This window comes from Panthera leo, chromosome E3, assembly GCF_018350215.1.
Source record: "Panthera leo isolate Ple1 chromosome E3, P.leo_Ple1_pat1.1, whole genome shotgun sequence".
NCBI lineage: Eukaryota > Metazoa > Chordata > Mammalia > Carnivora > Felidae > Panthera > Panthera leo.
The window spans coordinates 10,947,246-10,973,374 of NC_056694.1; the positions used below are offsets into that span (position 1 = coordinate 10,947,246).

Genomic DNA, 26,129 nt, shown 5'->3' on the forward strand with positions numbered 1-26,129 from the left:
CCCTAGGGATGGCCAGCAAGCACCTGGCGTGAGAGCAGGTGTTGACCTCTGGCAGGGTCATACTTGGGGGAGTAGGCATGTTCTAGCAGCCTCTCTGACGGTGGGCATGAAGAGTCCCGTCTGCCATCGGCCGGGTGGGACGTCGGGATGGCTCTTTCCACGGTGGTCGCATTTATTCGTCTTAACACGCCTGCCGGCTAGGTAGAAGCACCCCCATTTGCAGGGTGGGGAGCCGAGGCTCCGGGAGGGTAAGTCACCTACCAAGAGGCAGAGCCAGGGGTCAGGCCCAGGTTGGGCCTCCTCCAAGCCCGTCCGCCTCCCAGCCGGCCCTGTCCCCTCACCGTGTGCTGGGTCCTGTTTTGCAGGTGACGATGCCCGGGGAGCCCGTGGATGTGGCGTGTGGTGTGGATCACATGGTGACTCTGGCCAAGTCGTTCATCTGATGCTGCTTCCTGACCGGCTCGAGTCCGGACCCGGCCTCAGAGCCACTCGGACTGCTCAGCAGGGGGTCAGAGGGGATCGGGGCCCTTCGTGAAGGGTGACACGCTCTCCCGGTGCCCTTAGCAGGAGCGTACTGGAAGAAGTCCCACGATTCAGTCCCCCTGGCTGCGGGTGAGACCTGCCACGTTCACCAGGCCGAGCTCCAGTGAGACGAGTCCCAGGCCGCGCGGCCCTGGCAGGGCGAGGGTAATCCACACGTCTCCGCTCTTTCCGGGGAACACACGACGGCTCCCGGGGTCATCTCTGGCCGGAGAGGCGGGTCCGAGGAAAGCTTAGCTCCACAGCATGTTTGATCGTAAAGGGGGATCGGGGCCCCGGCAGGGCTTCTGTGACCTTCTGACCACGGCCGAGCTCACGGTTGGCGCGTGGACCCCAGCGCGAGCCCCGGCCTGACCGAGGGAGTCGGGCTGTGGCCTCGGCCAGTCACCCGACTCTGCTGCCCCGCGGCCGGCTCGCGCTGGGACACGAGCCGCAGTCCCTTGAGAGTACCGGTGGGCCCCAGGCGGCACGCACGGCCCACGGCCGTCAGGAGCCTCCTAACCATTCTCCCCGTCTGGTGGGGAAAGCCGAGGAGCCCCGCAGGAGGAAGAGCGAGGCCCGATTCTTGGGGCGCATGTTGCCCCGCGGAAGCCTGGCGGGAGGGCCGGCCCCGGGGAAGAGGCTCAGAAGGAGTAACGTAACCTGTCCTCTTGCTTAAAACTTCTTTTAGAACTCTCTTTTGCAATAAAGCCTATTTTCTGCCTTTTTATTTTTGAACACTGAAGAAGTCTTTTATTTTCACTTTACCTGATCAGTTAGAGATTAGCTTTCCAAAGCCGGGCTTTGGACAAAGAGACAGCTAGAGGCCAGTGACAAATAACTTTAGGGGACAGTCCTGCCTGAAGGCAATTTTTCTGAACAGGGTGTCCTCCCACAGTTCAGTGGGGAGAAAACGACGAAATCTGAAATAATTGATAATCGTGCCACAACCCGGGGAGCTCAGTGGCTGCACCCCCTTCCTTTTGTCCATTCACTCAACAAATGCTTCCTGTCAGCCCCTGTATGCCAGGCTCGTGTAGCACACTGGGTCACTTGGGGCCAAGGGCCCCGCGAGCAGGTGTCACGAAGCTGACTTCTAGGAGGCGGAACACCGTAAACAGGCAAAATGGAACATACGGTCAGACGGTTATGCGGGCTGTGGAGAAAAAGCAGGGGAAGGGGGCTGGCGATGTGGGGCGCTTTGCGGTCTAAAGTGGAATGTTTGGGGTGCCTGGCTGGTTCGGAGCGGGAGATTCTCGATCTTTGGGTTGTAGGTTCGAGCTCCACATTGGGTGTAGAGATTACTTAAAAATAAAATCTTTATGGGGGCGCCTGGGTGGCTCCGTCGGTTAGGCGTCCAGCTTCGGCTCAGGTCATGATCTTGTGGCTCGTGAGTTCGAGACCCACATCAGGCTCTGTACTGAGAGCTCAGAGCCTGGAACCTGCTTCGGATTCTCTGTCTCCCTCTCTCTCTGCCCCTCCGCCACTCACGCTCTGTCTCTGTCTCTCTCAAAAATAAACGTTTAAAAAAAAATTTTTTTTTTTTATTTTGGAAAGAGTGGGGGAGAGGGGCAGAGAGAGAGAGAAAGAATCCCGAGCAGGCTCCAAGCCCAGCATGGAGCCCGACCCTGGGATCGTGACCTGAGCCAAGATCAAGAGTCGGACGCTCAGCTGACCCAGGTGCTGCAAAAATAAAGTCTTAAAAAAAAAAAATAACGTGGAACGGTCACTTCTTTAAGCAGGAGTCCTTGCTGTGTGTGGCCAGAGGCTGCAGGAACCAGCCAGGTTGCATCCGGGGGAGCGGCCCTGGGACCCCTGTCGGGCTCATGCTTACCTCCTCTTCTCTGTGGAGAACCAGTTCTTAAGCTTTACAGCAAAGGTTTCCCATAAACTTGAGAGACAAATTGAAAATGCTTTGTCACCTTCCTTCCCAAAACTCATGGTGGGGCCGCGTACCGTGTCGCCCCAGCGGTGAAGGACAGAAATCTGTCCTCCCTGAACTACGTATCTTAAAGCACCCGCCGGTTTACAGAGGGGGAGTGTCCCAGAAGGCCACGGTCATGCCGGGGGTCCCCCCGGTGGCGTTCAGGGGCAGGAAGTGATAGTGCTGGGCAGGGTCCGTCGAGTGGTTTGAAGCCTCCCACCCCAGATTCGGATCCAGTAACTACCTCCATCTTGGACACCGCGACCACGGCACTTGTAAGGGACGCCCTCGGTGGGGCTTGGTCTGCCTGGCTGGTCGGACTGCGTCAGCCACACGCCAGGCCCTCTCCACAGTCGTCTTCTGTGCCAGGCTCTCCGCTTCCGTCCCCTCGTTCCTGACCCTCCCGGCACTGGGCAGTTGGGTCCCCGTGGAGGTCCTGGCTCTGATGCGTCATCTGAAGGCCTGAGAGGGCGCTCAGCCTGCAGACCTCAGAGGGAAAAGCCTTCAGGGCAGCAGAACTTTCTGGAGCTCAGGGTGGTAAGAGTGCTCCAGCCCCCCTGCGCCAAGCCCGTCCATCTCCAGGGGCAGGGGTGAGGTGGGGTGGGCGTGGGGGTCGGTGGGTGGGGCCAAGCGCAGACCGAGGCCTTCAGCCCCACCCTGCTCACACCTGCCTTCCACGGAAAATGCCAGAGATTCCAGGATCTCTTCTGTGCCCAGGCAGCCCCAATGCCCACCTACCGAGGCAGCAAGGAGCCAGACACCAGAGGCTCATGGGAGGGGCGCTGGGCAGGTGCCCTCCCTCTTGCCTCCAGGGTATCTTGTCCGGGCAACCCTTCCCGGGGGTGTGACGTCCACAGCAGGGCCCCAGGCTTGGGGAAGAAGCCCTGTCCTCCATGACCCCCCCGCCCCCCGCCCCCCGGCCCCACCTCTGCCAGAGGTCTGGGAAGGAATGGCGGGTGTAGTGGCCCGTCTCCAGGATGGCCCCCGAGCCCCCGACCTGCCGGCTCTCACACCCCTGAGCGGCCTCGGCCTGTGTCCAATCCGAGCTGGGCTGTATGATGACGGCATGGCGCTCGGCGGTGGTGTGTGAATTCTGAGGCCTGGGAAGAAAAAAAACCATTCTGGCTTCTCCCTTGGCCCTCGAATCCCTTGCGCTGGGCGAGGCCAGGCACCCTACTGCGAGGAGACTCGAGCAACCCCACGGGGGGGGGGGGGGGGTGGCCCACGCGGAGAGGAACAGGCTTCCTGCCAGCAGCCGGGCCCAACCTGCCGGCTGTGTGAACAAACCGCCTTGGAAGCAGATCCTCGGGTCCCTCGGCCAAGACTTCAGACGACTGCAGCCTCGCGAGGGGCTCTGGGCCAGAACTGCTCAGACTGCTCCCGGATTCCTAACCCACAGAAACCGCCAGGCGCAAACAGTCATTTTCCAAGCTGCTAAGTTTGGGGGCCACTCGTTACGCAGCACCAGGCAACCAATTCGGCGCCTCTCGCTCTGGGGCACGTTTCCTCTCTCGAGAAGACTCCGGGTGTTGGGCTGGAAGCCTTGTTCTCCCTCCTCCCAGCACCCCCGGCCTGTCCTCCACCCACCCCTGCTCCCGACCGTGGCAGAGAAGGGAAAGCAGACGTGGTCCCGGGTCAGCCCCGAATCACACAGCCGTCAGCCACCACCCGTTTTTTTGTCCATTTTAATTAACACTTTACAAAGTACAAAATATACTGTCTTTTTTGGGGGGGAACATTAGGTACTTTTTTTCTCTCCGTCATACAGTACATGAATCTCGAGGGTTTTGTGTTTCTTCAAGAAAAAAGAGTAAGCGTGAGGGCCCCCGGGGCGTAGGGTCACCCGGTGCTCCCCCCTCGCGCAGGCCCCGGGACAGATCTAAGTGCCACTGCTGCTGCTGGTGACCCGGGGCATTGCCAGGTGAGGGCCGGACCCCCCCGAGGCGAGGCCCTGGGCAGGGCAGAGGCCCCTCGGAGCCCCATCATGCACCCAACATCCACGCACCCCCATCTCAGGATAACGGAAATAATTTTGGCATAGAGCAAGAGAAGGACTTGGGATTTTGTTTGTTGTCAGCCCCCTGCCCTCTCCCCACCTCCACCCCGCCCAGTTTTGGAGCCAACCCTGCTCAGTTCTCCCTGGACCATTTTCTGAATAGGTAAACTGAGGCAGAGGACAGGAAAACGCACTGGGCTTGACCTCGCTCTTGGGACACGAATTTGGCCCGTTTTTCATCCACCACCAACCGCACTCCCCACCCTGGTCCCCGACTTCACTGGACGCTCTTTGCAGACGAGCCCCCGGTAGGCAAGGGGCACCGGCACCCTACCCGTCTCCCCGTGAATACTGTCTTCAGGGCTGGGCGCTCCTGAAGAGCTGGCCCGGCAGGTCTAGCCCCTTGGGGCTGGCTGCATGGGCTGCGTGGGCCGCCAGGGGTCTGTGGGGCACAGCAGAGCCCCTGCTGGGGACATCCCTGTCCCCCACACCCTATCAACTCTACAGGCAGCCCCCGGGTAAGAATGCCCTTGAGGCCTCAAAATACTGAACGAGCCAGGCCCTTGGCTCGGATGTGGGCTTTGCACACACGCCGATGTGTAGGACACAGGGCGTGCACACCCCCACGTGTATGTACACACACACATGCGGCCGAACTCACGACACTGTCCTGACTCCCAGCCTTTCCCCACCTTGTTCCGAGAGCCTCAAACTCCCTCCCCACCACGGATGCCGCGGTCCAGGCCACAGGCTTCTTTCTCCCTCTGACCCGGGCCACTCCTGGCACCATCGGCCCCAAGGATGGCAGGCTGCCTCAGCCAACAGCTCCCGCCTTGCCTTCGCCTTCTCAAGAGAGCAGGCTTCACGGGAGGTCGTGGATGTCAAAGCTGAAGGCCACGGCCCACCCTGTGGCTTTCTCCCCAGGGTCTAAGGAGTAAGAGACAGTTAAGCTTGCCCTTTTGCTACCTGTACTTTGAAAATGAAAGCAAGAAAAAGAGCTGGGATGGGCTCTGAGATACAGGAAAAGGGACTAGCTAGAGTAGGAGTCAACTGCCCTCAACCCGGGCCTCTCTCCCCAAGCCCACCCTCTGCTGGGTTGACCACCAAGCGGCCATCCTGGTTGGCTCCCCTCTGGCGTCCTCTTTGTAGGGAGGGCTACCGCCCCCTCCAGGCCCAGCACCTCCCTCAGCATAGCGTCTGGGAAACCCGAGAAGCCAAAGCTCTGGTCTTTGGGGTTGAGGGGGGAGACTCCGTTATCCTTGCCCCTCAAGCTCTGCTCACCAAGCCAGCCACACAACAGGTCCATTTCCCAGCGTCTGTGACAGCCGTGACTGGCTGCTCCTGGCGCACAGGGGGGCATGGACATACTGGGGGGTTTCTTCCTACCCCCTACTCAGTGTTCACTCAGAAAGTGGTACCAAACATTTCTAGGTCACAGAGCACAGGAGTGCTTGGCTATCATTTGAGAGGTCCTCAAGGTCCCTCTTAACCCTGGCTGGGAACCCAAGTTGTCCCCAAGTCCAGTCCAGAGGCCCACAAAGGCAGCCTAGGGTGGGAACAAGACTCCTCTAACAGCCTCATCTTTGACTATCAGGCAAATGGTGCCCTTGGCTTGGGATAGGGGCCTCACCCTACCCATCAACCCAGAACCTTCTCCGCCGTCCTCTATCATCTCACAGGGGACAAGCTTCGCCAGACCACGCATCTTCTTCTGGACACCACGCTGGTCACCAGGGCCACGCTGTCTGATGGGGGAGGCCATGGCGGGCAGCTCTGGGTCACCTGGCTCCTTTCCTTCCCACCAGGGGCCTGTGGCCTGGAGTGGGAGGCAGGGGGAGGATGCTGGTGTTCGGGCCGCTCTGGACCCCCCAAATCCTGGGGAGGGGAAGTCTGCACACTTCTCCAGCTTGGATGTGTGCCCTGGTCTCTGGAGCCCGCCACGGAGGAAGGGGTACAGAGGGAGGAAGGCGTTTCTTGGAAACCAGAGGAGCCCATGCTGAGGGTTGAGACACAGAGATTTTTGTAACCGGGAGTGAGGGAGAAGGGGGTGGTTGTGCCTTCCCGTCTCCCCGCCTCCTCTCTTTAGTGTGCAGGGACGGGGCAGGTGAGGGGTGAGGGTGGCCTTAAGCTGGTGCAAGCTTTTCTTACCGCGGAGTGGCACAGAGGCAAAGACATACACACCCGGAGCCCAGGAGGCAGGTTGGGGCCACCACTCACCCCTACCTCTCGGCAGCCTCACTCAGGAACCCCGTTTTCCTGCCCCTGCCATGTGCCCCACCGGCCAGAGCCAAGACACCCTCCGCCCCGATGGCACATCCCTCAGGCCACTCTGGTGGGTCTGGAGAGCCCCCCGCACCCAGCAAACGTGGGGCACTCTTCCCTCCCAAACTGCCATGGTGACCAAATCCCTGACTATGCTCGTCACGGGCACAGCAAGAGGGGAGCCCAGGGAACGGGAAGATCCAGACGGCAGCTCGGGGCCCAGGCCCAGATGGCCGCCAACACACCCAAGCGGCTGGAGAGCCCAGCCCTCACCCCAGCCCCCCCCGGACACAAGGTCAAGGGCCTCGGTCCTTTTGTTGACTAGACGGGGCCAGTGTCCAGGAAGAGGCCTGAGAAAAGAAGCCGAAGTTTCTCAGCTTGCCGGTGAAAAGGACCAGGTAAGCAGTCAGCCAGGGGGAAGGGAAGGGGAGGGGAAGGGAGGGGAGGGGAGGGGAGGGGGGCCCAGGCTGGAAAGCAGGGCGGGACCACCTACCTGCCCAGGTCTTTGGGCAAAGAGCAACGGTCACAGGGCCTTTCTGCTCAAGAGCGAGAAATTCCAACACTCCTCCCTCCATACCACCGTCCCCCAGATAAAACAAGGGTGCCCGGGGGCCTTGACCATGGAAACGGGGGTGCAGGCAGGGGCCGAATCCAGCTTTCAAGGGAGACTGGGGGAGGGAGTCTTGGGGCTCCGCTCCCGGGCTGCTGGTTTTTTTTCCCTCTCAAGTCAGGGCTTCTCGAATAATGTATTGCCTATATACTTGAATTAAAAATATACGGTGGCTCAAAACGTGCCCGCGTGCACGGCAGACGCGGCGGGAGGAGGCCCCCACGCCCACACACGTGCACACACAGCGGGGTCTGTGATCCACGTACTGTGCACACACGCGTGTGTGCTCACACAGTATATATTAACATATATATTGCTCAAGTATATACGCTATTTACAGTATATATCTATATCAACATAAAACACAGGTATTTATAAGTGTGTACAATAGATACGTCCTGGGGGGGGGTGGGCCTGGGGAGCACACGTTTCCGGGGTCACGGGGCCGACACATTTGCTCGGCGGGGTGGGGGTGGGGGGGAGCGTGGAGGAGTGACATCATCAGGGGACCCGACGGGGAAGGAGTCTGGAGAGGCGCGCCACGGAGAATCAAGGCCTTCCAGGGAGAGAAAGGGGACTTGGGGTCTCAGGTGCTTTCCTGCCCGCTCGGCCACCCCCCACCCCGTTTTGGAGCCAGCAAACAGATGGACACGTTTTGGTTGTTTTAAGAGTTTTGTGCAACATGAATGAACTTAAAAAAAAAAAAAAAAGTGGGTTCCTCATCAGGGCTTGGGCCCCGAGCATCTTTAAGGATCTGGTGGGCGTCCCGGGCTCAGAGGGTCCCCCGACGCTGGGAGAACAGGGCAGTGGGGCTCACACAAGCCCTTCACCAGAGAGACCCTCCTTTCTCCTCTGAGCCTCTCAGGGACAGCGCAAGGCAGCTGTCGCCTGAGAAGGAGCACCAGGGAGGGAGGGGCCGCCTTGGGGCTCACCCCCATTCGCCCTGGTCGGCCTGCCACCTGGCTGTCCCCTGCCCCGTGGCTCCAGAGAAAGGGCTGATACCTCTGTGACGCCTACAGACTCCCACGCTTGTCCCTGGAGCCACAGGGCGTCGGCCAAAGGACCCTGAGCCTCTGGGTCCCCCAAAAGAACTCAGCAGGCGTCGCCCCCTGTCCCCTGAAACTGCCGCCGACCACAGCCTGGGCGCGAATACATTAAATAAGAAACTAAAACGTACGGTATAGTTTTCTCTATTAAGGCTCAGATAAGCTGCCCCCCAGGTCAAGTACTCATGAATGCCACAGGCCCCAGCTGAGGGGCGGGCAGGCAGGTGAGTTGGGGGCAGAGGCCTTCCACATCCCCCCAAAAGTGGGGCAGGGGAGGGGGCAGGATAACGGGGAGCCCTGTGCTGGTCTAGTCAACTGCTGGGGGGTGAGGGTGACCCAAGGAACCCCAGGTCCAAAATGCTGGGGATGCCCCCCGCTTCAGGGAAACCAAGGCTCCGCCTGCCCAAGGAGGGTCCAGGGAAAGCAGCGGGGACAGGAGCTCGTGCCCCAGGCTGGTGGGGCTCCTGGGAACCGCCCCCAGGAGTGAGTGCTTATGGCGGGGAGGGTGTGGACAGGGCCCCCTTGGCAGTCTTGCTGGGAGTCGGGGCGCGGGCCCTGTGGATGGCAGGTGAGATTCCGGGTGGCCTGGGTCCTCCCCAGATCAGGGCCCCACCCCTGCTTGTCGGAGCCTCCCCAGCACGTGACCCGAGGGCCGCCCACTGGCCTCCACTCTGCGGGAACCAGCCCGGAGCTGACGGAACCGGAGACCAGCGGCCACAACATCCAGCCTCAGGTCCTCACGGGGGCCTCCCCGGTCTCCGTGAACTCGGCTCCGCTCGGCCGGCTCCCCAGGATGACGCGAGAATCAGAACCCCATTGTCTCGTAGGAGGGGGCCTGCTTCCTTCGGCATCTGCCCCCCCCCCTCCCCCCGCGGGCCAGGCCAGAGGGGAAGGCGGGTCGGCTCGCAAACTCCCTGGGCCTCAGACATCATTTTCTGGAGTAGGGGTGGTGGGGAGGAGGAGCGGCTGGGGGGAGGGGGGGGTTCTCTGGAGGGTCTGGGGGCTCCAGGAAGGCAGGAGGGCATGGGGAGGCCTTGGCTTGGGCCCCAGGCCTGGCAGGGTGAGCAATCAGGGGGTGTCTCCCTGAGGCCCTGTCTTGGGGGCCCCCGGGGCCGATTTTCCAGTCCGTGAGAAATACTGTGAGAAGAATCTTCGGGGGAGGGGCCTGGCCCAGGCCTGGGGGGGCAGACAGGGAGGAGTGGAAGAGGCCCTCCTAATGCTTCTCTGCTTGGCTGACTTTCAGGGCGCCGATGACGGCGTTGATGTTTTCTTCTGGTACCTGCAGGGGGCAGGAAGGGGGGGCAAGTAGCCATGAGCCCCGGACTGGCATCCCTCGCCCCCTCGCCCTCGACACTCACCAGCGCGTGGTCGAACTTGAAAGTACTGATGTAGTAGGCAGGGATGTCTGCGGCAGCCAGGGGCTCGGAGATCTGGGCCACGATGCCACACTCATCTGGGGACAGAGGTGGGGACCACGCTCAGCCTCCTCGGCCAGCCTTCCACCCTGCTCTGCTGACAGCGCCTGCCACGCACCCGCAGTATCTAAGCGCTCCTGCCCCTCGCCCTGAAACCTTAGCGCAAGGCCCCTCCGTCCGGGAGCCTTCTCGGATGTCCCTGGCCAGCAACGAGCTCTCCTCTGTGGGGCTCCTCACGGCCCAGCTCTGTCCGGCTTCGGTCCTGTTTCCAGGCCTCCTTCCCCGCCACCTTTCGAGTTCTCCGAGATGGAGCTGTGGCTGACGGGAGGACATGGGTCCACGCCCTCTCTCCTGTCGACGTCTGACTCTCTTCTAGCCAGAGTGGTCCAGTCACTTCCTCTCTCTGAGCGTAACCTTCCCCGTTGGGAGTCCCCACCGGGTAATGAGTGACCTCTGCCTGTCCTAAGGGCGGTGCCAGGCATTTGTTTGGGGCCCGAACGGGACTTCTGCAAAGTCCCTCGCCTCCAGCATCCTGTCTGTTTTGAAGGCACCATTCAAGGCTGCCTCCTACAGGAAGACCTCCAGGGTGCGAGGACCACTCTGAGTCACCAACACAACCCACTCAAAGTTTTCAGGTGGTTTCTCCCAAAGCCACTGTTCAGATTTTGACAATGGTACATTTTTCCCAACACTGTCCCCGACTGGGTGGGAGAGGCCAGATCGGGTCACCAGTTCCCCCCGTGACTCTGAGGCTGAAGCCTGGGAAACAGCCCCGGCTGCACCACTGCAACACCCCATCCAGCCTCCATTATCCCCATCCCCATCCCCATTATCACCCCATCCAGCCTCCCCTCTGCCCCCTCACTCCCTGGCCCCGGCTCCTGATCTTGTCAGCCCAGCCCTGGACCCGTGTGGCGACCCGCTAGGCTTCTCAAACTCCTGCTTTTCGCTTGGCCCGCCGGGGGCTCCTGGCTGGACCCGAAGGCCCTTTCGGTGGCCGTACAGGCCTGGGGCCTGCACATCTGGTGACCCTCTGCCACCAAGCGGTGGAGACTGGTTGTATCCAAGACCCTTTAGCTCCAGACGCAACGATCCCGATAGAGACGGAGGCGGGAGATTAGAGTCTAGAACGACGCCTTTCCAACTGTGGGCTGGGACCCATCCGTGACACCCACCTAGGAGGCCGGTGGCCAGCATTTTACAAAATGATGCGACGGCAAAGGAAAAGACCAAATGGCGCAGCGCAGAGCTTGAGCGAGTACGGTTTTGTGCAAATGCAATCTGGGCTGTGTGCGTGTGCGCGCGTGGGGTTAGGATTAGAAAACGTGTTTACTCCAAACCACGCTCGAAAACATATGGGATCTGCCGGTCTAGAATCCTTTGGATTCTCGGGAAGCTATTTTTCTTGCGGGGCTATTTATAGCTGGAAGCATGGCTTCGAACCCCGCGGTGTCCCGGGAAGGCAGGCAGACCCAGCTTCCGCGGCCGATTCTTACACACACCCTTTCCCCTGGCTGCCCGCCCGCGGGGCCGCGCAGACGAAAACAGCCTCACGGCGACGTGCAGACGTCTGCCGATGGAGAGATGTTTTGGGTTTCACCCACCCATCCCCTCTGTATCTCTTCTTTATTTGGACTTTCTGTTTTTGTATTCTACGCGGTCTATTTCGATCAACTCGGAACCAGAGCTGGGGGCTGAAAGGCGAGCCGACACGCGTGTCCTCCTGCTTCTGGCCTGAGTCTCCTGGTGACCCCCCGGCGGCCCCCGCTTTGCCCGCCCGAGCTCTGCCGGACGCCTCCACCTTCAGGAAGAAATAGTGACAGGCCCTTCGGTCTGGCCTTGGCCACGCTGCCTGTGGTGACCTGAGCAGCTCACCCTCTCTATCTCTGGACTCTGCACCCTGGGCACGGCCGCCGGGAGCCACCTGGGTGTCACGTCATACCTCCCTCTGCTGCTACTGCCCTCTCCTCCCCGCGGCCGGGTGAATATCCACCAGTCACCTTCACCGGGAAGCCCTCCCTTCCTGACGCTTCTCCAATCACCCGGTCCTTCCATGTGACGGTGACAGCACATGCAGCCTGCTTCGCCACTCGGACGCAGCATCTACGGTCATCGTTATCTTACGTAGTAGGAAACCGAGGCTCAGAGGTTAAGCAGCCTGCCTGCGGTCTCGCCGCTTTCTTCCAGCCCAGGGCTCATCTCCACATCCCCATGACCCTGCACAAGTAGGCGGGAGAAAGGCTGGGGTCTGTGGAGAAGGAGGTCCTGAGAGGCAGGCTGTGGGTCCCAGGGTCGGACCAGGAGCCATCAGTGTACATTTCCCAGCACTCCAGAGAACAGCCTACTGTCCTGCCCCCAGCATGGCTCTGGCTTTGGCCTTGATGTGAGCAGAGCTGGGGTGGGAGGTGGGGGTTGGGGGGCCTGTCCCGTCCTGCTAGTTACTGTCCACCTGCAGGCTCACCCAGAGGCGGGTGAGGCAGGAGGCAGGACATGGCTCCCTCACTGACCCTTCGCCCTCAGGTCAAAATGCTCTGCCACCTCCATCTCCTGTCCCGGGAACTGAGCGCCCAGGGCTGACACGATGGCCCCTGGAGCAGTCTGAGCTTTATCTGGAACATTCTTCACTCCATCTGTGGGAAATCAGTGCTCAGGGCTGGCCGAGGATGCTCCCAGAAACGACTGCCCTGTAACTTACTGACAGCCTCTCCCAGGTTCGAGCTCTGGCATCTAGCGAGTCCAGCCTAAAGAAATCCTTTCTGATGGCTGCATCCCTGGTAACGGGGCCAGCAGCCCCCACCCAGTACCGGGCGGATCGGTGCCACGTGGCCCTGCTACCTACCGAGGGCCCTGAGCCCTGTGGCCCCTTGTAAAATGCTCAAGGAAAACACTATCTGCCCAAAGACACTGTTTGGGCAGTTGTGGAAACTGAGTCTAGACGGAGTCGTGGGGAATCACTGGGGATTTCTTCCCATGGGATCAGTTTGTCGTGGTTACAGAGGAGAGAACAGGAAGGGTGAGATATTCAGGGGTGGGGGGGGGGGTGTCCGGAGTCTTACTGGGAGACTGTTCGGCAACTGTATTGATCTACACGAGGGAAACTCATCGAAACAACAGCAGCCCCCGCCTGTGAGCAGATGGGGCTAACGAGTGGCTTAAAAACAAGGGCACTTGGGTGGAAGGAGCTCCTCCCGTCCTCTGCAGGCCCGTGCCTCCTGTCGCTCGCCGGTCAAGGGCCCGTGGCGGTGGGGACCTCGGCTGGGCAAGCCTCAGCCTCCCCATCTGCACCGCAGGGTGAGGGACCCCAGACGGAGGTCGGCGATGCTAGGCCTCCCCCCCGCCCCCCCCACCGGTGTGGAGCCCCACGGGACTCACCAAATCCCAGGGGCTGTCCTCCGATCCGCACCATCTTCCAGAGCTCTCCGGACGCACTCGTGAACAACAAATTACTAGGGAACCTTAACAAAGAGAGAAAACCCCAGAGGCTGACGTTGGTCGTGGTCCCTTGGCCGGCCCTCGGGGCACTGATGCGGGGCCACAGCGAGGGGGCTCGGGAGCTCCAGGGTGTCAAGGACCCCCTCTCCGTGCCCTCCTCATCGGGGCAGAAGGGGAGGGCGAGGCTGGGAGCGGGCTTTGGAACAAATGCCCCCCTTAGCCAATTTGCACGAGGGATGCCATCCCCAGCCCCGGCCCCAGAGACGGGGAGCGCCCGGACGGCCCCAGGCCTTCGTCTCTCTGAGCTGCTGTCATCTGAAAGATGGGCCCAGCTCAGCCACGAGGCAGGACTGTGCTGAGCACCCACTAGGTACGAAGGGCACCCACCACGGAGCCAGCCCACCCTGGGCCCGACTCACCTCTGCTGGGTCTGCACGTCCATCACCAGGGAGATGTAGCCCTCAATGAGGGAGAAGGAGAAGAAGCGGATGTGGCCGCAGTCCTCACCGGCGGCCATGGGGTCCTTCACTCTGGGGGGCCGGGGAGGGGGCGCTGGTGAGGGGGGGCAGTGGGCCCCCGCTGCACCAGGACCCCCACCTGGCCCTCCTGCCTGCCCACAGGCCTCGGCACACAGTGCTGGGAAGCCCGGGAAAGCCCCAGGACTTGGCCCTGACCCCGCCCTGCTGGGTGATCCTGAACCTGTGCCCCCGCCCCCCGCAGTCTCGTCATCGGTGAGATACAGATGAGCCCACGGCGTTCACCGAGGTGTGCACCACACTTCGCAGTGCCGGAGACCCGGCAGGCCCCGAGTGCAGACTACACGTGTCCCTTCCTTAGCAGCGTCCTCTGTCCCTGCACCAATCCCAGTCTCAGGGCACAGGCTGTGGTCACTGCCAGCTCACTGGCCCCTGGTCCCACCCCACTCAGCGTTGGCCTAAACTTAAAATCCGCTCTGAGGAAAAATGCAAAGCCTATTGTCTGCTGAACGAAAAATCCCAAGATCCTGGCTCCTCGACTGACTGGGCTCTTGCCCTTGGACCTCAGGGGACGACAGTGGGGTGTTCATTACATGCACATGTGCACTTGGGGCTTCCCCCAGTTTCGGGGTTCTCCAGGAAGAATGTCTCCCCTCTTGGAGCGGGCCTTTTGGGTAGAGCCGTGATGCACCCCCTCCACCTCCGCCACCAGACCAGCTTTCAGGGCAGGTCTGTGTCTCCCTCCTTGGACTGGGGCTTCCAGGCAGAGTCATGTCCATCCCCCTGATACCCCTGTAGCCTCTCATGTCCAAGGGGGCCGTACCCGTTGGAGTAGAACATGACGTCCATGAGGAGTGTGGCGACCGCAGGCAGCGTGTCAGGGTCCAGGCTGGTGACACAGAACCTGTTGCTTGGGCTGGACAGAGGGTGGATGACAGGCCTCTGGACTGGGAGAGCAAAGACATCAGGTGCTCAGGGAAGAGCAGCATCGGGCAGGAGGGCCCAGGAAGGTGGAGGAGACCTGGCCCTTGTCCCTTCTGTAGCCTCCAATATCACCCACAGCTCTCCTGATTCTCTGGGCTCACCTCCAGACCCCCGGGCCTTTGCACATGCCCTGCTGTCTGCCTGGAATGCCCTTTCCAACCTCCACCACTTGGCTGAGCTCCTACTTGTGCCCCAAGCTTCAGTTCGAGAGTCACTGCCTCTGGGAGGTCTGCCCTGATACCCTGGGTGGGTGAGGAGTGGCCTCTGGCCATCGCCGGCTGTGTCTGTGTCTCCCCTCCTTGCTAACCCTTGACAGCAATGTCTGACCAGGATTGTTACGCTGTGTTACGTCTGGTGCTTAATGTACGCTCCGCTCTGGGGCCGCTCTGGGGTGGGACCTGGTAACTTCTCGGGGTCTCCCCTGTAGGGCACCCCCCCGCCCCAACTCACCCATCTTGGGTTTCACGAAGCCATTGGTGATGCCGAGGTTCTCGGCTGCTACCGTCTCGCCATTGACGACCCGCAGGATGGTGAACTCTGACGACAAGGTGTGCGTGACGAAGGGCAGGTCCCGTTCACGCACCTGGGGGCGGGGACTCAAGGATGTGAGTGTCCCGTAGCCCCTGACCCTCCTGCAACCCTCGGCGGGGGGGGGGGGGGGGCGGATGGGAGCCTGGAACCGGGTGCGTGCGCCTCCCCAGGGGCAGCTGGGAGGATGCAGGGCAGAGGACACCGCACAGAGGGCCGGGAGGTGCAGGTCTGTGCCCCTTACTTCCTGGCCCCCGGGTCAAAGCAAGCATGGCTTGCGAAAGGCAGGCGGTGTGTGGGGCCGGGCAGGGCCCCGAAGCCCCACCTGGGTGGTGCTGACCCCTGACCGATGACCCCCAGGCACCCCTGACGTCTCTGTGAGCGGATCACAGGATGGGGCCGGGGACCACTGTGGACCACCTCACCCACGGCCCCGGCGGGCGGGGGCCCCGGCTCACCAGGATGAAGTCTGTCTGGTACGTAGACAGCATGAACACGGAGATGTTCTGGTCGGCCAGCGGGGCGATGACTGACTTGGCAATCTTGGTCACGCCGATGGGCTGGGAGCCGGAGAAGCCACCCCCGCCCGACACCACGTTCAGGGCCAGCCAGGTGGCGCCTGCCACGCTCAGGTGCTCCGAGGAGGGCAGCTCTGGGGGAGAGAGGGGAGGACACGGAAGGCAGGCCTGTGACTGCTGGGTCCCAGGTCCTGCGGGGGGGGGGGGCAGGGCAGGGCAGGGCTGCAGGGACGGGGGGTGGCTGTGTGACCCCGGCCAGCCCCGCCCTCTGGGCCTCGGTGCCCTCGTCTGTCAAAGGAGGATGGGATCCGGGGTCCCGGGCCGGGAGCACCGAGCAGACATGCGCCAGGCAGCTCAGCAGGGCAGGAACCTCGGTGACAAGTGCCTTATGGGGCTGGGCCTCCATGTCCTCCGCCATGGTATTCATACCAACGATGGTGTCCAGCAGTCAGTAGTGACTTTGTTATTTCCAGTTCTCGCTCCAGAGTCGGGCTGCCATCACCACCCTCATACTGGTGGAATGGGCCCTGTGGTTTTCATACTGGGTTCCTGGGACCCTCCTAGGGGGCCAGAGGTAGAGAGGGGGCCAGCGCCAGGGCGGGGGGTGGGGGGCCCCCAGGATTTCTCTCCCTGCTTCTATCAGACTTGCGTCTTGGAAGAACACAGAGCTCCAGGAGGGTTCCTAAGGATGCCACCCGAGTCCCTCCAGACAGCCCAGGGCTCCTGGGGGTGAGCACCGGAGGGTCAGAGTGGTGGTAATCACCGACCAGCTCACAAACCCCCGGAATCCAAATGTTCACCTGTCCTAGCCGGTCCCGCAGAAGAGCAGTCCGAGACTCAGGACTGGAGCCTGGCCCACAGGACGCGGGTACACGCAGGTGCACCTGTCTCCAACGCACGGCTACAGAGTGCGACGCGGGCTGCACACGGGGCTCTCTGCGCATCACAGGCGTCTGCTCAGACACACCCTGTACCAGGACTGTCATTGCCACTGTAGGCGTGGCGCACCAGAGCGCCGAGGGGGCTGGCGACCGCCCGAGATCCCTTAGCGAGTGAGAGCCAGGATTCAAACCCAGGTCCGACTAGGAAACAAACCTCCCGCTCCGTTCTGGGCACCGACCCGGAAGAAGGGCCAGGTCCTCAGTCAGGGCGGGAGACCGGAAGAGGGGCTCAGCCACCAGGGAATCAGGGGGGCTGTCTGGATGACAGTGATGAGGACAGTGCTACCCTAGGAAGCTGGCCTCGGGCAAGACGGCTTCCAAGGAGGGGAAACCGAGTGAGGCCCCACCTGGACTCCCACCTGCCCAGCTCCGGTTGCCATGGTAACCACAGGCTAGTGAGCCCATTGGTCCTGCTGCTGAGAAAGGACCGTGCTGGCCAGGCTGGCTGGAGAGGGAGGCGGCTTCCCACAAAAGGGGAAAGTCTGGGAGGAAGAGCAGGAGGAAAGGCTTTTTAAATGGTTTTATCTTGGGGGAGGGGCAGGGGCGGAGAGAGAGAGAGGGAGACAGGATCTGAAGCAAGCTTTGTGCTGACAGCAGAGAGCCCGACGCGGGGCTCGAACTCACGAGCTTTGAGATCATGACCTGAGCTGAAATCACGAGTCGGGAGACACTTTTAGTCTGTTACGTGGGGGGTCAGAAGAGGGAGAGCCCCAGGACAGACCTCCAGAGGAACCATGCTCCCCAGAACCAGGAGCTCAGTTCTGAAATTCTAAGGGGCAGCACTGAGAGCCCCCTGGGGCTGGGGCGTCCCGATAGTCCACCCCGTGAGTCGCGGGGCCCCGACGGTGGCCAGCCATCTCAGGCACCATTGTAATATATTTGGCGACGAAAAATCTTAAGTGTCCCTTTTCATTAGGGCAGAACCCCTGAAGCCTTCTCCGGAAAATTCCGGAAGGCTCACTCATGTTGCCGCATGCTAACACGAGGCTGCGTCAGCTTTGGCAAAGCCACCCTCTGCCTGCCCATTCCAAGCTGCTCACAACCCGAAAGCACCCAGCGGCTTCCCACATCCTTCGAAGAAAAGCCAAAGTCCTCTCCTCACTGAGCGCTGTCCGGGGGAGCTCTGTGCAAGGACGGAGGGGGGCTACACCTGCGCTGCCCCCAGACGGTCGCCATTCCCACCAGAGGAGATACGGCTGGTGCAAGCGAAGAAAACAGACTGTGAGTTTTATTTAATTTTGGTGCATTTCAATTCTGATGGCTGCACACGGTGAGTGGTTACCGTCCCGGGCAGGGGGTGCGAGTCCCCGGGGTGTCACCCTCACCAGGGCGCTGGCCCCGGTCGGCTTCATTCTCCGCCAGGCTCAGCGCCCAGCCCGCGGAGGTGTGAGACGAGTGGGGCGGTGGCAGCTCTACTCTGTCCGGGCCGCACAGTTCCCACCCCCCGACCTCCCCTGTTTCCCGCCCCCCATCCCCCAACTTCCGCTCCATCACCCTGCCAGACCCGAGGTGGGGGGTGGCCTCCGACATCATCCCTTGCTTGTATCCACCTTCCCAGGATCGGGCAAAGGCCCTGGGGCAGCCGATGCCACTCCCACAGAGACGATTCCCAGAGCCGGCCAACTTCTCTGAATTTACAATCCACCAGCGGGGACCGATGCCCATCTGCTTGTGGACGCACCAGACGCGTAAGAGCCAGGATTCAAACCCAGGTCCGACTAGGAAACAGACCTCATGCTCTGCTCTGGGCATGGACCAGGAAGAAGGACCAGGTCCCCAATAAGGGAGGGGGCTCCGAAGAGGGGCCCAGACATCGGCGAATCAGGGATGCTGTCTGAACGCTGTTCATCTACTTATGGACGCACAATAGGCTGAAAAGTCGGCCCCCGCTCCCATTTCACAGGGCCAGAAACTGAGGCCCAGAGAGGGAAGCTGACGGACCCCAAGATCACTGGGTAGTAAATGGCAGGGCAATCTCATTCTGGCACCGTGGAATGCCTTCCAGACCCACCTTGGCCACCAGCCCACCCTGGAGTATCAGGGAAGCCCCCCCCCCAACCCCCCCCCCCCCCCACCAAGGCTTAGCTCCAGGACTGTAAAGTGGAGGCATTGGGCCAGCAGGGGCTCCAATTGGGACACCATGAGTCCCACACCCAGGCGTCGCCTTCATGTGGTCTCCGTGGACCCCGCGAGGCCTTCACCGTGCAGGTGGGAGCTCCTCTGCCCCGCGGACCCGAGTTCCGCATTCTAGCGGGGCACGGTGGGGGGGGGGTCTCCCGAGAGCAGGTGGGAGGAGGGCAGAGGACACAGGCTTCGGGCTCTCGGACAGTGACAAACCCCAAACCCTGGCTCCACCCTGCCCAGGGGAGGTTGCCAGGGAGCTGCTGCAGATACAGCAGGGAAGGCACATCGTCGGTGAACCGCTGGGCGTGTGCATGGCTAAGGGGTGCTGGTGCGGCCAAGGCTCTGCTCTGGGGAGTCTTTCTCGGCAGGTGTGGAGGAGTCCCGGGGAGAGAAGCCCAGGCCCGAGGCTGCAAACGGGGGCGTGGGGGTGGGGGTGGGAGCACAGGATTTCAGGCCAATCCAACCGTTGGCCAGTCTGGGTCTGCCCGCCCTGCTCCCAGCCTCAGGGCCCCCGCTCCTGGCTCTCGGCCCCGGACAGAACCCACTGACGGTGGTCAGTTTCAGACCGGTGGTCACCATACTTCCAAAAGGGCGAGCTTTGCCAGGGGAGCAGAAGCATCTGGAAACCACAGTTGTTTGCTGCTTCCCGCCCCCGGGACCTCAGAGCACTGCCCTGGCATTCTAGGGGAGAGGGAAGGCAGGCCTGTCCGGGCCCCAGCCTCACCCTGGGGCCAAGCTTCAGGGTGCCCGAGCTGCCATTCTGGGGCCGTGGGGATGAGCTTCCAGGAGGCTGACCAGGAGGCAGGAAGCTTGCCCTTCCCTAGAGGAACAGTGGACCCATTCCAAGACCGAAATGGATTATTTCTGTCACTGCACATAGTACCAGACCCTAAAAATAGCCACTCAGAGCTGAACACGCTCTGTGGTGGAGGAGGTTAACTGGTCTTGTCACCCCCAGCCACAAAGTGGGGTGGCTCTGTCGCTGGGTAGAGCGCCCCCTGCGCTGTTCACCATACCCCCACGTCCCCAGGACTCCCCTGTTCCGGCTGTAGGACCCGCGGTCCCCCGTGCTACACAGCTGCTACCTCCCCACACAGCCTGTGTGCCTCAGGCTTCTCCTACCCTGCCTGCAGCAGGGTCAAGAGTCCTGGGGTCAGACGGGAGGGTTTAATCCTGCCGATACGACTCTGGGCACAAAGTCAACGCCCCCTCGGTTTCTTAAGTTTTCAAACACAGAATGATGAAATCAGGATCAGGTCCAGAAGATGCTTCGAGGATTAAATGAGATAATCCCCATCAAGCGCTTAGCTAAGCGTCTGGCATCCGAGCCCTCACCACATGCCAGAGACTTTGTTAGTACATTGCTGGTGGTAGTTTCGATGGTTTCTGGACGGCAGTTGGGCAAAACATAACGAGAGTGTTCTCACTGTGCGGCTTCCCTGGGAAGGAGCAGTTGACACGCGGGGCGACGACAGACTCACGGGTGAGGCTTCAACCCAAAGGGATTTCAAATGAAGACCCAGGCGGACGGACCACGGCTCATCGGCCACAGAACGCTGCATGCCCGGTTAAAAAGCACATTTTCCAGCTACACAACGTATCTTTGGGTAGCTGTCTAAATGAGAACTGATGTTAGAGACAGAAGGAGTGTCTCATTCTGCGGGCGCGATGAACAGGACGGGGCTCTTATTATCAAATGACAGGTGCTCAGGTGGTTAGGGGTGAGCTGTCCTTCGGATGGTTCAGCAAACGATAAATGCGTGCGCGTGTGTTTACCGGAAGGAGGGAGAGGGCAATGGTCTTCAAAGGTTAACAGGTGGGGAGTCCCCCTTCCAGGGGGAGGGTACGGGGGCAGTTACCGTAGTGGGCTCTCAGCTGCGGTGCGGGTCTGAAAACTGCCAAAACGTAAAGAGAAGGGAGGCATGCCTTGGAAGGCTACTTGGTATCGGGGAATGAGCAGGAGACTATACTGGGTAGAATAAAAAGACAGGAAGCATAGCCACTGCGGGCCAGCACGGGGGTGTAGACCGTGGAGCTCTCCCAGGAAGAGATCTGCCACAAGGCGGCCCTGGAGGGAGGTCGGAGGGTGGGTGGGAACTGGGGTGTCACGGGAATGGCCAGGACCCTGCAGGGGGCAGGCACTCAAAGGCCCACCCCTCCCCCTCCCTCATTGCTCTCCCTGCCTCTCTCCCCATCCTGGCAAACGCAATCTCAGCTCCGGGGTGTTACTTCACGCGAGGCAGGGGCGGAGGGGGAGTGAGTAGGAGGCCACTACACATGCAGATGGGCACTGTCCCCCCCGTGCTCCCTGGGAGGATCAGCTTTAGGGGAACAATAAGAACCGGACGGACTGAGCTGGGAGCTTGGACTTCCTGGAGAGGCGACCCCCGCTGGGGGCACCACTTTGTCCTCCGCTTACTGAAATGGTAAAGGACAAGCTAGGAGCTCAGAGCTCTGGCGGGCACAGCCCTCTCCGCCCCTGTGGACGTGCAAGGTAGACGCGGCGACTCCCTGATGCCTATGGAGCACAGGTGCATAGTATGGCCACGTGCGCGCCTTCTGGAAGGGAAGGGTGATCCCGGGTTTGGGATGAAGCAGCTCGTCCAGAATCATAAGCGGCGAAAGTGGCAGAGCTGGACCCGAACCTGGGTCTTTCCTGTCTCAGCCCAGGGTGAGGCCAGGGGTTGCTTTTCAACGACTTTCCTGCTCCACCTTTGGACCGATCGCGGCCCCTGAGCTCGCCCCTCCCCACTGTGCGACGGATCACACGTTCGGATACGGGGACTTTGTGGGGGCCCGTGATGGGGAGCCCAATTACCCCCGGACCCCTCTGAAACTGCAAACCTAAGATTCTGCCCACTACCCAGAAGTCAGGGCAGGGACCGTCATTTTGGGTCCCCAAGAACACCTCGCACCGCACATAGTAAGTGCTCATTCAATATGTAAAAGATCGAACCCCACACACGCCTCCTGCTTCTGTTTGCCACCCAGACGGACAGCATCCAGTTGAGCCAACTCTTAATCTCCACATTAAACGAAGAGCTGTCTGGTTGACGTCCTGTCCCCACCCCCTCCAAGATTCTTCATCTTGCGTGCAAGTGAACTGCAAAGGGCGGCCGGTTCCCAACCGTGAAAGTTCCACGCCAGTGAACAGTCACCAAGGCTCCCTGGCTGATGCTAACAGAGGCCACGGGAGGCCTTTGGGGGGCAAGCAGTGTTTGCACAGCTGGCACAGCCACGTGTCCCACGGAGGTGGCCACAGACCAAACTCCCTGTCTGAAGAGAAGCCTCCCGGAGCTTGGGCAAGAAGGTGGAACCGTGTGGCTCCTTCCGCCCCTCTCCTCCCCCAGATCCTGCCTCTAAGAGCCTTCCCCCACTGCCTGCCACCCCACCCCCTTCTCAGCAGCTGCTCCTGACCTCGGTTGTTGGAACCCCCATACCACTTTGTCAGAGTACTTTCCTTAATTCTGCCCGGACCGTCGCAAAGGCATTTCCTGCTTCAAATCCGCACCCCATCCATCACGCACAGTGATGTTTCCTCACTTGTAAAACGGGTCTTTGCTCTTAACCACTGGAACGAGCCCATGAGGTGAGGCGTCTCCACTGAGCTCGTAACAGGAAGGCTGTGCAGGTGAACAGGAGTCTGGCTTTGTGTATCCCCCCCCCCCCCCACCCCAGAGGTCTAGAACATGAGTGCAGGAGACAGCACACTTCATTAGAGGCACACGATGTTTCTAGATTTTTCTTGGGCAATAATGGATGACCAAGAAGCCTGGTGTGCTGGCCAGGAATTGCAGCCTGGAAGCAAGACCCCCTACCTGGAAGTCACAGAGTTAAGGGTGGCCAGAGGCTGGGCCCCTCCTCCCAGCCCCTGCTGGGTGAATAATTCAAACCTGTCCCAGGTCCCACCTTCCCCTGACTTGAAGACTGAGCAGATGAGCCCTTTGCTATTGTTACTTCCCTGCCACTGGAAAAGGTTTGGGGGGGAAGCCAGGCAATTGTTACTGGCTCCGGGGAACCTCAGGGCTTCAGGGTGGTGGGTGATCCCCTCCCTGGGCCAGTTAGGGTCTCAAGACCTCAATTTGGACAGTGCCTGCTTCTACACTTCCCAGGGAGGCCCCCACCTCACACTCCCCTCCCGTACGCTCACCCAGCTGCCTCTACCTGAATCCAGCCTCAGTGATGACTCTCTTGCAGCTCAACAATCTTCAGTGGCTCCCTACTGTCTGCGGAATAAGGTGCAAATTTACCTTGCTCACCTCTGTTTTAGAAGAGGTGAAACCAGGCTCACCTGGTTTCTGCTTCTCCTGTACTTACTCATAGACGCCTACCGGACATGCTCTCTCCCTCCTCAGCCCATCAAGGGCAGCAAAAAACTGCCTCCTCCGGGAAGCCTTCCCTGACTACACGAGCTCCCCCAAAGTCTCCTCTTCGGAGCCCCCCCCCCCCCAAGAAAGGGACATCCTGAAGAAGACTCACTACTTCTTCCAGACCCAAAACGTGAGGCTCTGTGCCGGTCGGCAGTGGAGCTCAGGAAAGTCCCAGGTAAATTCTGATCTGGAATCTTTCTCGATTCCTGCTCTGTCCTCACTGTGCCAGCCTCCCCACTCGGTTCTCTGCGGGCAAGCCCTTTGAGTTCAGGCAACACCCTTCACGGGCTCCCCCTTGCCTCTGCCTCTCCTGGTCTCACTCGTCCTGCTTCCTTCCCCTGTTCATGTGCCCAGTGACCTCAGTTCCCTGAGAGTGCCAAGCAACCCTCCACTCTGGAAGTGTCCCCAACCCCAACCGCATAGGTTCCACTGGGCAGCTCTTAACTCATTTCCTTGGGTCTGCCTCAGGCCCTGCCTCCTCAAGGAAGTCCTCTTGGACTGCACTTCTGCCCGCTAAGCTGGGCGCCACTCTCCACTGATGCTGTCGTTCTGGTTCCTGTGTTTCTGTCCTCCCGAGACCTGAGGGGCAAAGGCTGGATTCCTGCGCTTCTGACCTCCCCTGCCCAGGGCCTGGCCGTTGGAGGCATCCAGAGAGGACACCAACGGTGAGATCTTGGGCAGGTTACACACATTTCTGTGTTTCACTTTCCTCATCTATAAAACGAAGGTAAGAGAAGTCTTTCCCGGGGCGCCTGGGTGGCTCAGTCGGTTTAGCATCCGACTCCTGACTTCAGCTTAGGTCATGATCTCGCAGTTTGTGGGTTCGAGCCCCGCATCAAGCTTTGCGCTGACAGAGCTTGGGATGTTCTCTCTCTCCCTCTCTCTGCCCCTCCCCTGCTCTCTCTTTCTCTCTCTCAAAGTAAATAAACTTGAAAAAATTTTTTTAAATGCTATATCCCGTTCCAAGCCTTGCGTGAAAAAAAAAAAAAGAGTCCTTCCCAGGGCTTATTAGGCACAACGTCAACAGATAGCAGCCCCAGCGGGGCAGTGAAATAAGGCAGTATATGTTGATTCAGGGAGCGCATGTATCCGCTCTCGGCTTATCTTGCTTCCTATTTCGAGGGCCCCTCCCAGGGGGTCTCCTGCACAGCAGGGTATGTTCTGCGACATGCCGTTACGGCACCCACACCCTCCCTGCACGGCACCGACCACGAGAACGGTGTCATTAGCTGGCAGGCCCTGAGGCTCATGGGGTCAGAGGTGGTGTTTCCCACCCCCGGCTACCCCTCTAGGGCCCAGCGAGATGCGGCACACAGCAGGTGCTCAGTAAATGCTGCCTCCTGCAATCCAGAGGAGGGGGCCGGGGGGGCTCCGAGCAGGCGGCCCTTTAGCTGCGGGACACCTCCCGCCCCGGTTACTGACAATTCCTGCACACGTGGGCTCCCAGGGCCTGCAAAGCCCGGCTCCCCGGCTCCCCGCTCCCCGCGATGCCTCCTTTGCTGCCTCACGATGGAGAGAGTCAGTCTCGTCCGGGGAGATGGACCAGACAGGGCATCTGATCCTGGAGAAGAGATACTCCGGGGCGCTCCTCAGTGCTCCCGCACAAGGGCACGCGTCCCCACGCAGAAATGCAGATGGCTTCGGGTTGCCCAGGCAGGCACTCTTCACGGGACCGCGCTTTGTGGTCAAGGCAAAAGTTCTCGTTCGCGGCCCGCAGGCTCAGAAACTATCTGCTGAGTGAATGAGTGAGTCAACGGATGAATGAATGAATGACTAGCTAGATAACTTTGATGATGGGGCAGGGCCTCCCGTAGGGCCTGTCCTGTCCCTGCTGTGGCCGGGCAGCTGTCCCCTCGGAGGGAGGGAAACCGTGCGCCTTTAGATATGGGGGGGCTGGGTGCAGCCCCCCAACCTTGGCTAGGTGCCCCGGGCAGGGGCGTGTAACGATGACAGAGCGGGTGGGGGCCGTATCCGCTCCCCCAGGGTTTCGCGTGCTCACCAGTGAGGACGGTCTCGTTCGGCCGCCCTTCAGCTTGCATCGAGAACCACACAGATGGTTGACTTGTGACCCCACAAACACCACGTCTCAGACCCCATTTAAGGAGCCAGCCCGGATAAGAATGTATGTTACACATTTCAGGAGTTCACAAATTTATCACTAGAGAACAAGGAAACAACTTGGATGCTAACCGCTGGGGACCCGGTGAGGAGGCAGGCCCCGTCCACCACGACGTGCACGGTGAGAGGCTGGGCTATCACAGGAAATGTTACCTTACTTCGGCTCAGGTCATGATCTCGCGGTTCATGGGTTCGAGCCCCACGTGGGGCTCTGTGCTGACAGCTCAGAGCCTGGAGCCTGTTTCGGATTCTCTGTCTCCCTCTCTCTCTGCCCCTCCCCTGCTTACACTCTGTCTCTGCCTCTCAAAAATAAATAAACGTTAAAAAAAAAAAAAAAAAGTGACCAGGAGTTGTCTTTGGGGCGGAATAGGGGTTTTATAAAAACTCTGAATTTGCTGCGTTCTCTGCATGCTTTGAGGAACGGAACTGAGGGGCTTGGAAGGAACATCTGCTCTGGGGGGAGCCCAGCTGGTGGCTGGTGAGCCTGGGCCCGTGACGTCCCCTCTGCTCCAGGAGCTTTGAGCTTAAGAGCAGGACAAACATAGTAAAAACCTTACTGATGAAACCAAAAGGACACGGGGAAGGGGAGAAGGGGGAGTGATACTAACAGGTACGAGGTTTCTTTTTGGGGTGATGAAAATGTTCTGGAATGTTCTGCACAACCCCGTGCATTTCAAAAACCACAGAACTGGACACTTTCAAATGGTGGACTTTATGGGGAGCGTGGGTGGCTCAGTCGGTTAAGCGACTGACTTCGACTCAGGTCATGATCTCACAGTTTGTGAGTTCAAGCCCCACGTCAGGCTCCGTGCTGACAGCTCAGAGCCTGGAGCCTGCTCCGGATTCTGTGTCTCCCTCTCTGCCCA

General features: G+C 60.5%; 2 protein-coding genes across 3 annotated transcripts in view; one reads left to right on the top strand and one right to left on the bottom strand.

Moving 5' to 3' along the window:
• Positions 1-1,249, top strand: part of RCC1L (RCC1 like) — a 34,522-nt gene extending 33,273 nt beyond the window's left edge. The window contains exon 10 of one of the 2 annotated variants that reach the window (XM_042922259.1): positions 366-1,249. In XM_042922259.1, coding sequence (XP_042778193.1) covers positions 366-535 — 170 coding nt within the window. In that variant the 3' untranslated portion in view covers positions 536-1,249. The remainder of the gene's footprint in view (positions 1-365) is intronic. The other variant, XM_042922260.1, reaches the window with a different exon arrangement.
• A 6,482-nt stretch (positions 1,250-7,731) lies between these two features.
• CASTOR2 (cytosolic arginine sensor for mTORC1 subunit 2) overlaps positions 7,732-26,129 on the bottom strand; it is a 53,626-nt gene continuing 35,228 nt past the window's right edge. Inside the window, exons 3-9 of the mRNA XM_042921716.1 lie at positions 15,651-15,844; positions 15,115-15,247; positions 14,504-14,627; positions 13,624-13,734; positions 13,145-13,227; positions 9,716-9,810; positions 7,732-9,636 (exon numbers count right to left, since the gene is read on the bottom strand). Coding sequence (XP_042777650.1) covers positions 9,571-9,636; positions 9,716-9,810; positions 13,145-13,227; positions 13,624-13,734; positions 14,504-14,627; positions 15,115-15,247; positions 15,651-15,844 — 806 coding nt within the window. The 3' untranslated portion in view covers positions 7,732-9,570. The remainder of the gene's footprint in view (positions 9,637-9,715; positions 9,811-13,144; positions 13,228-13,623; positions 13,735-14,503; positions 14,628-15,114; positions 15,248-15,650; positions 15,845-26,129) is intronic.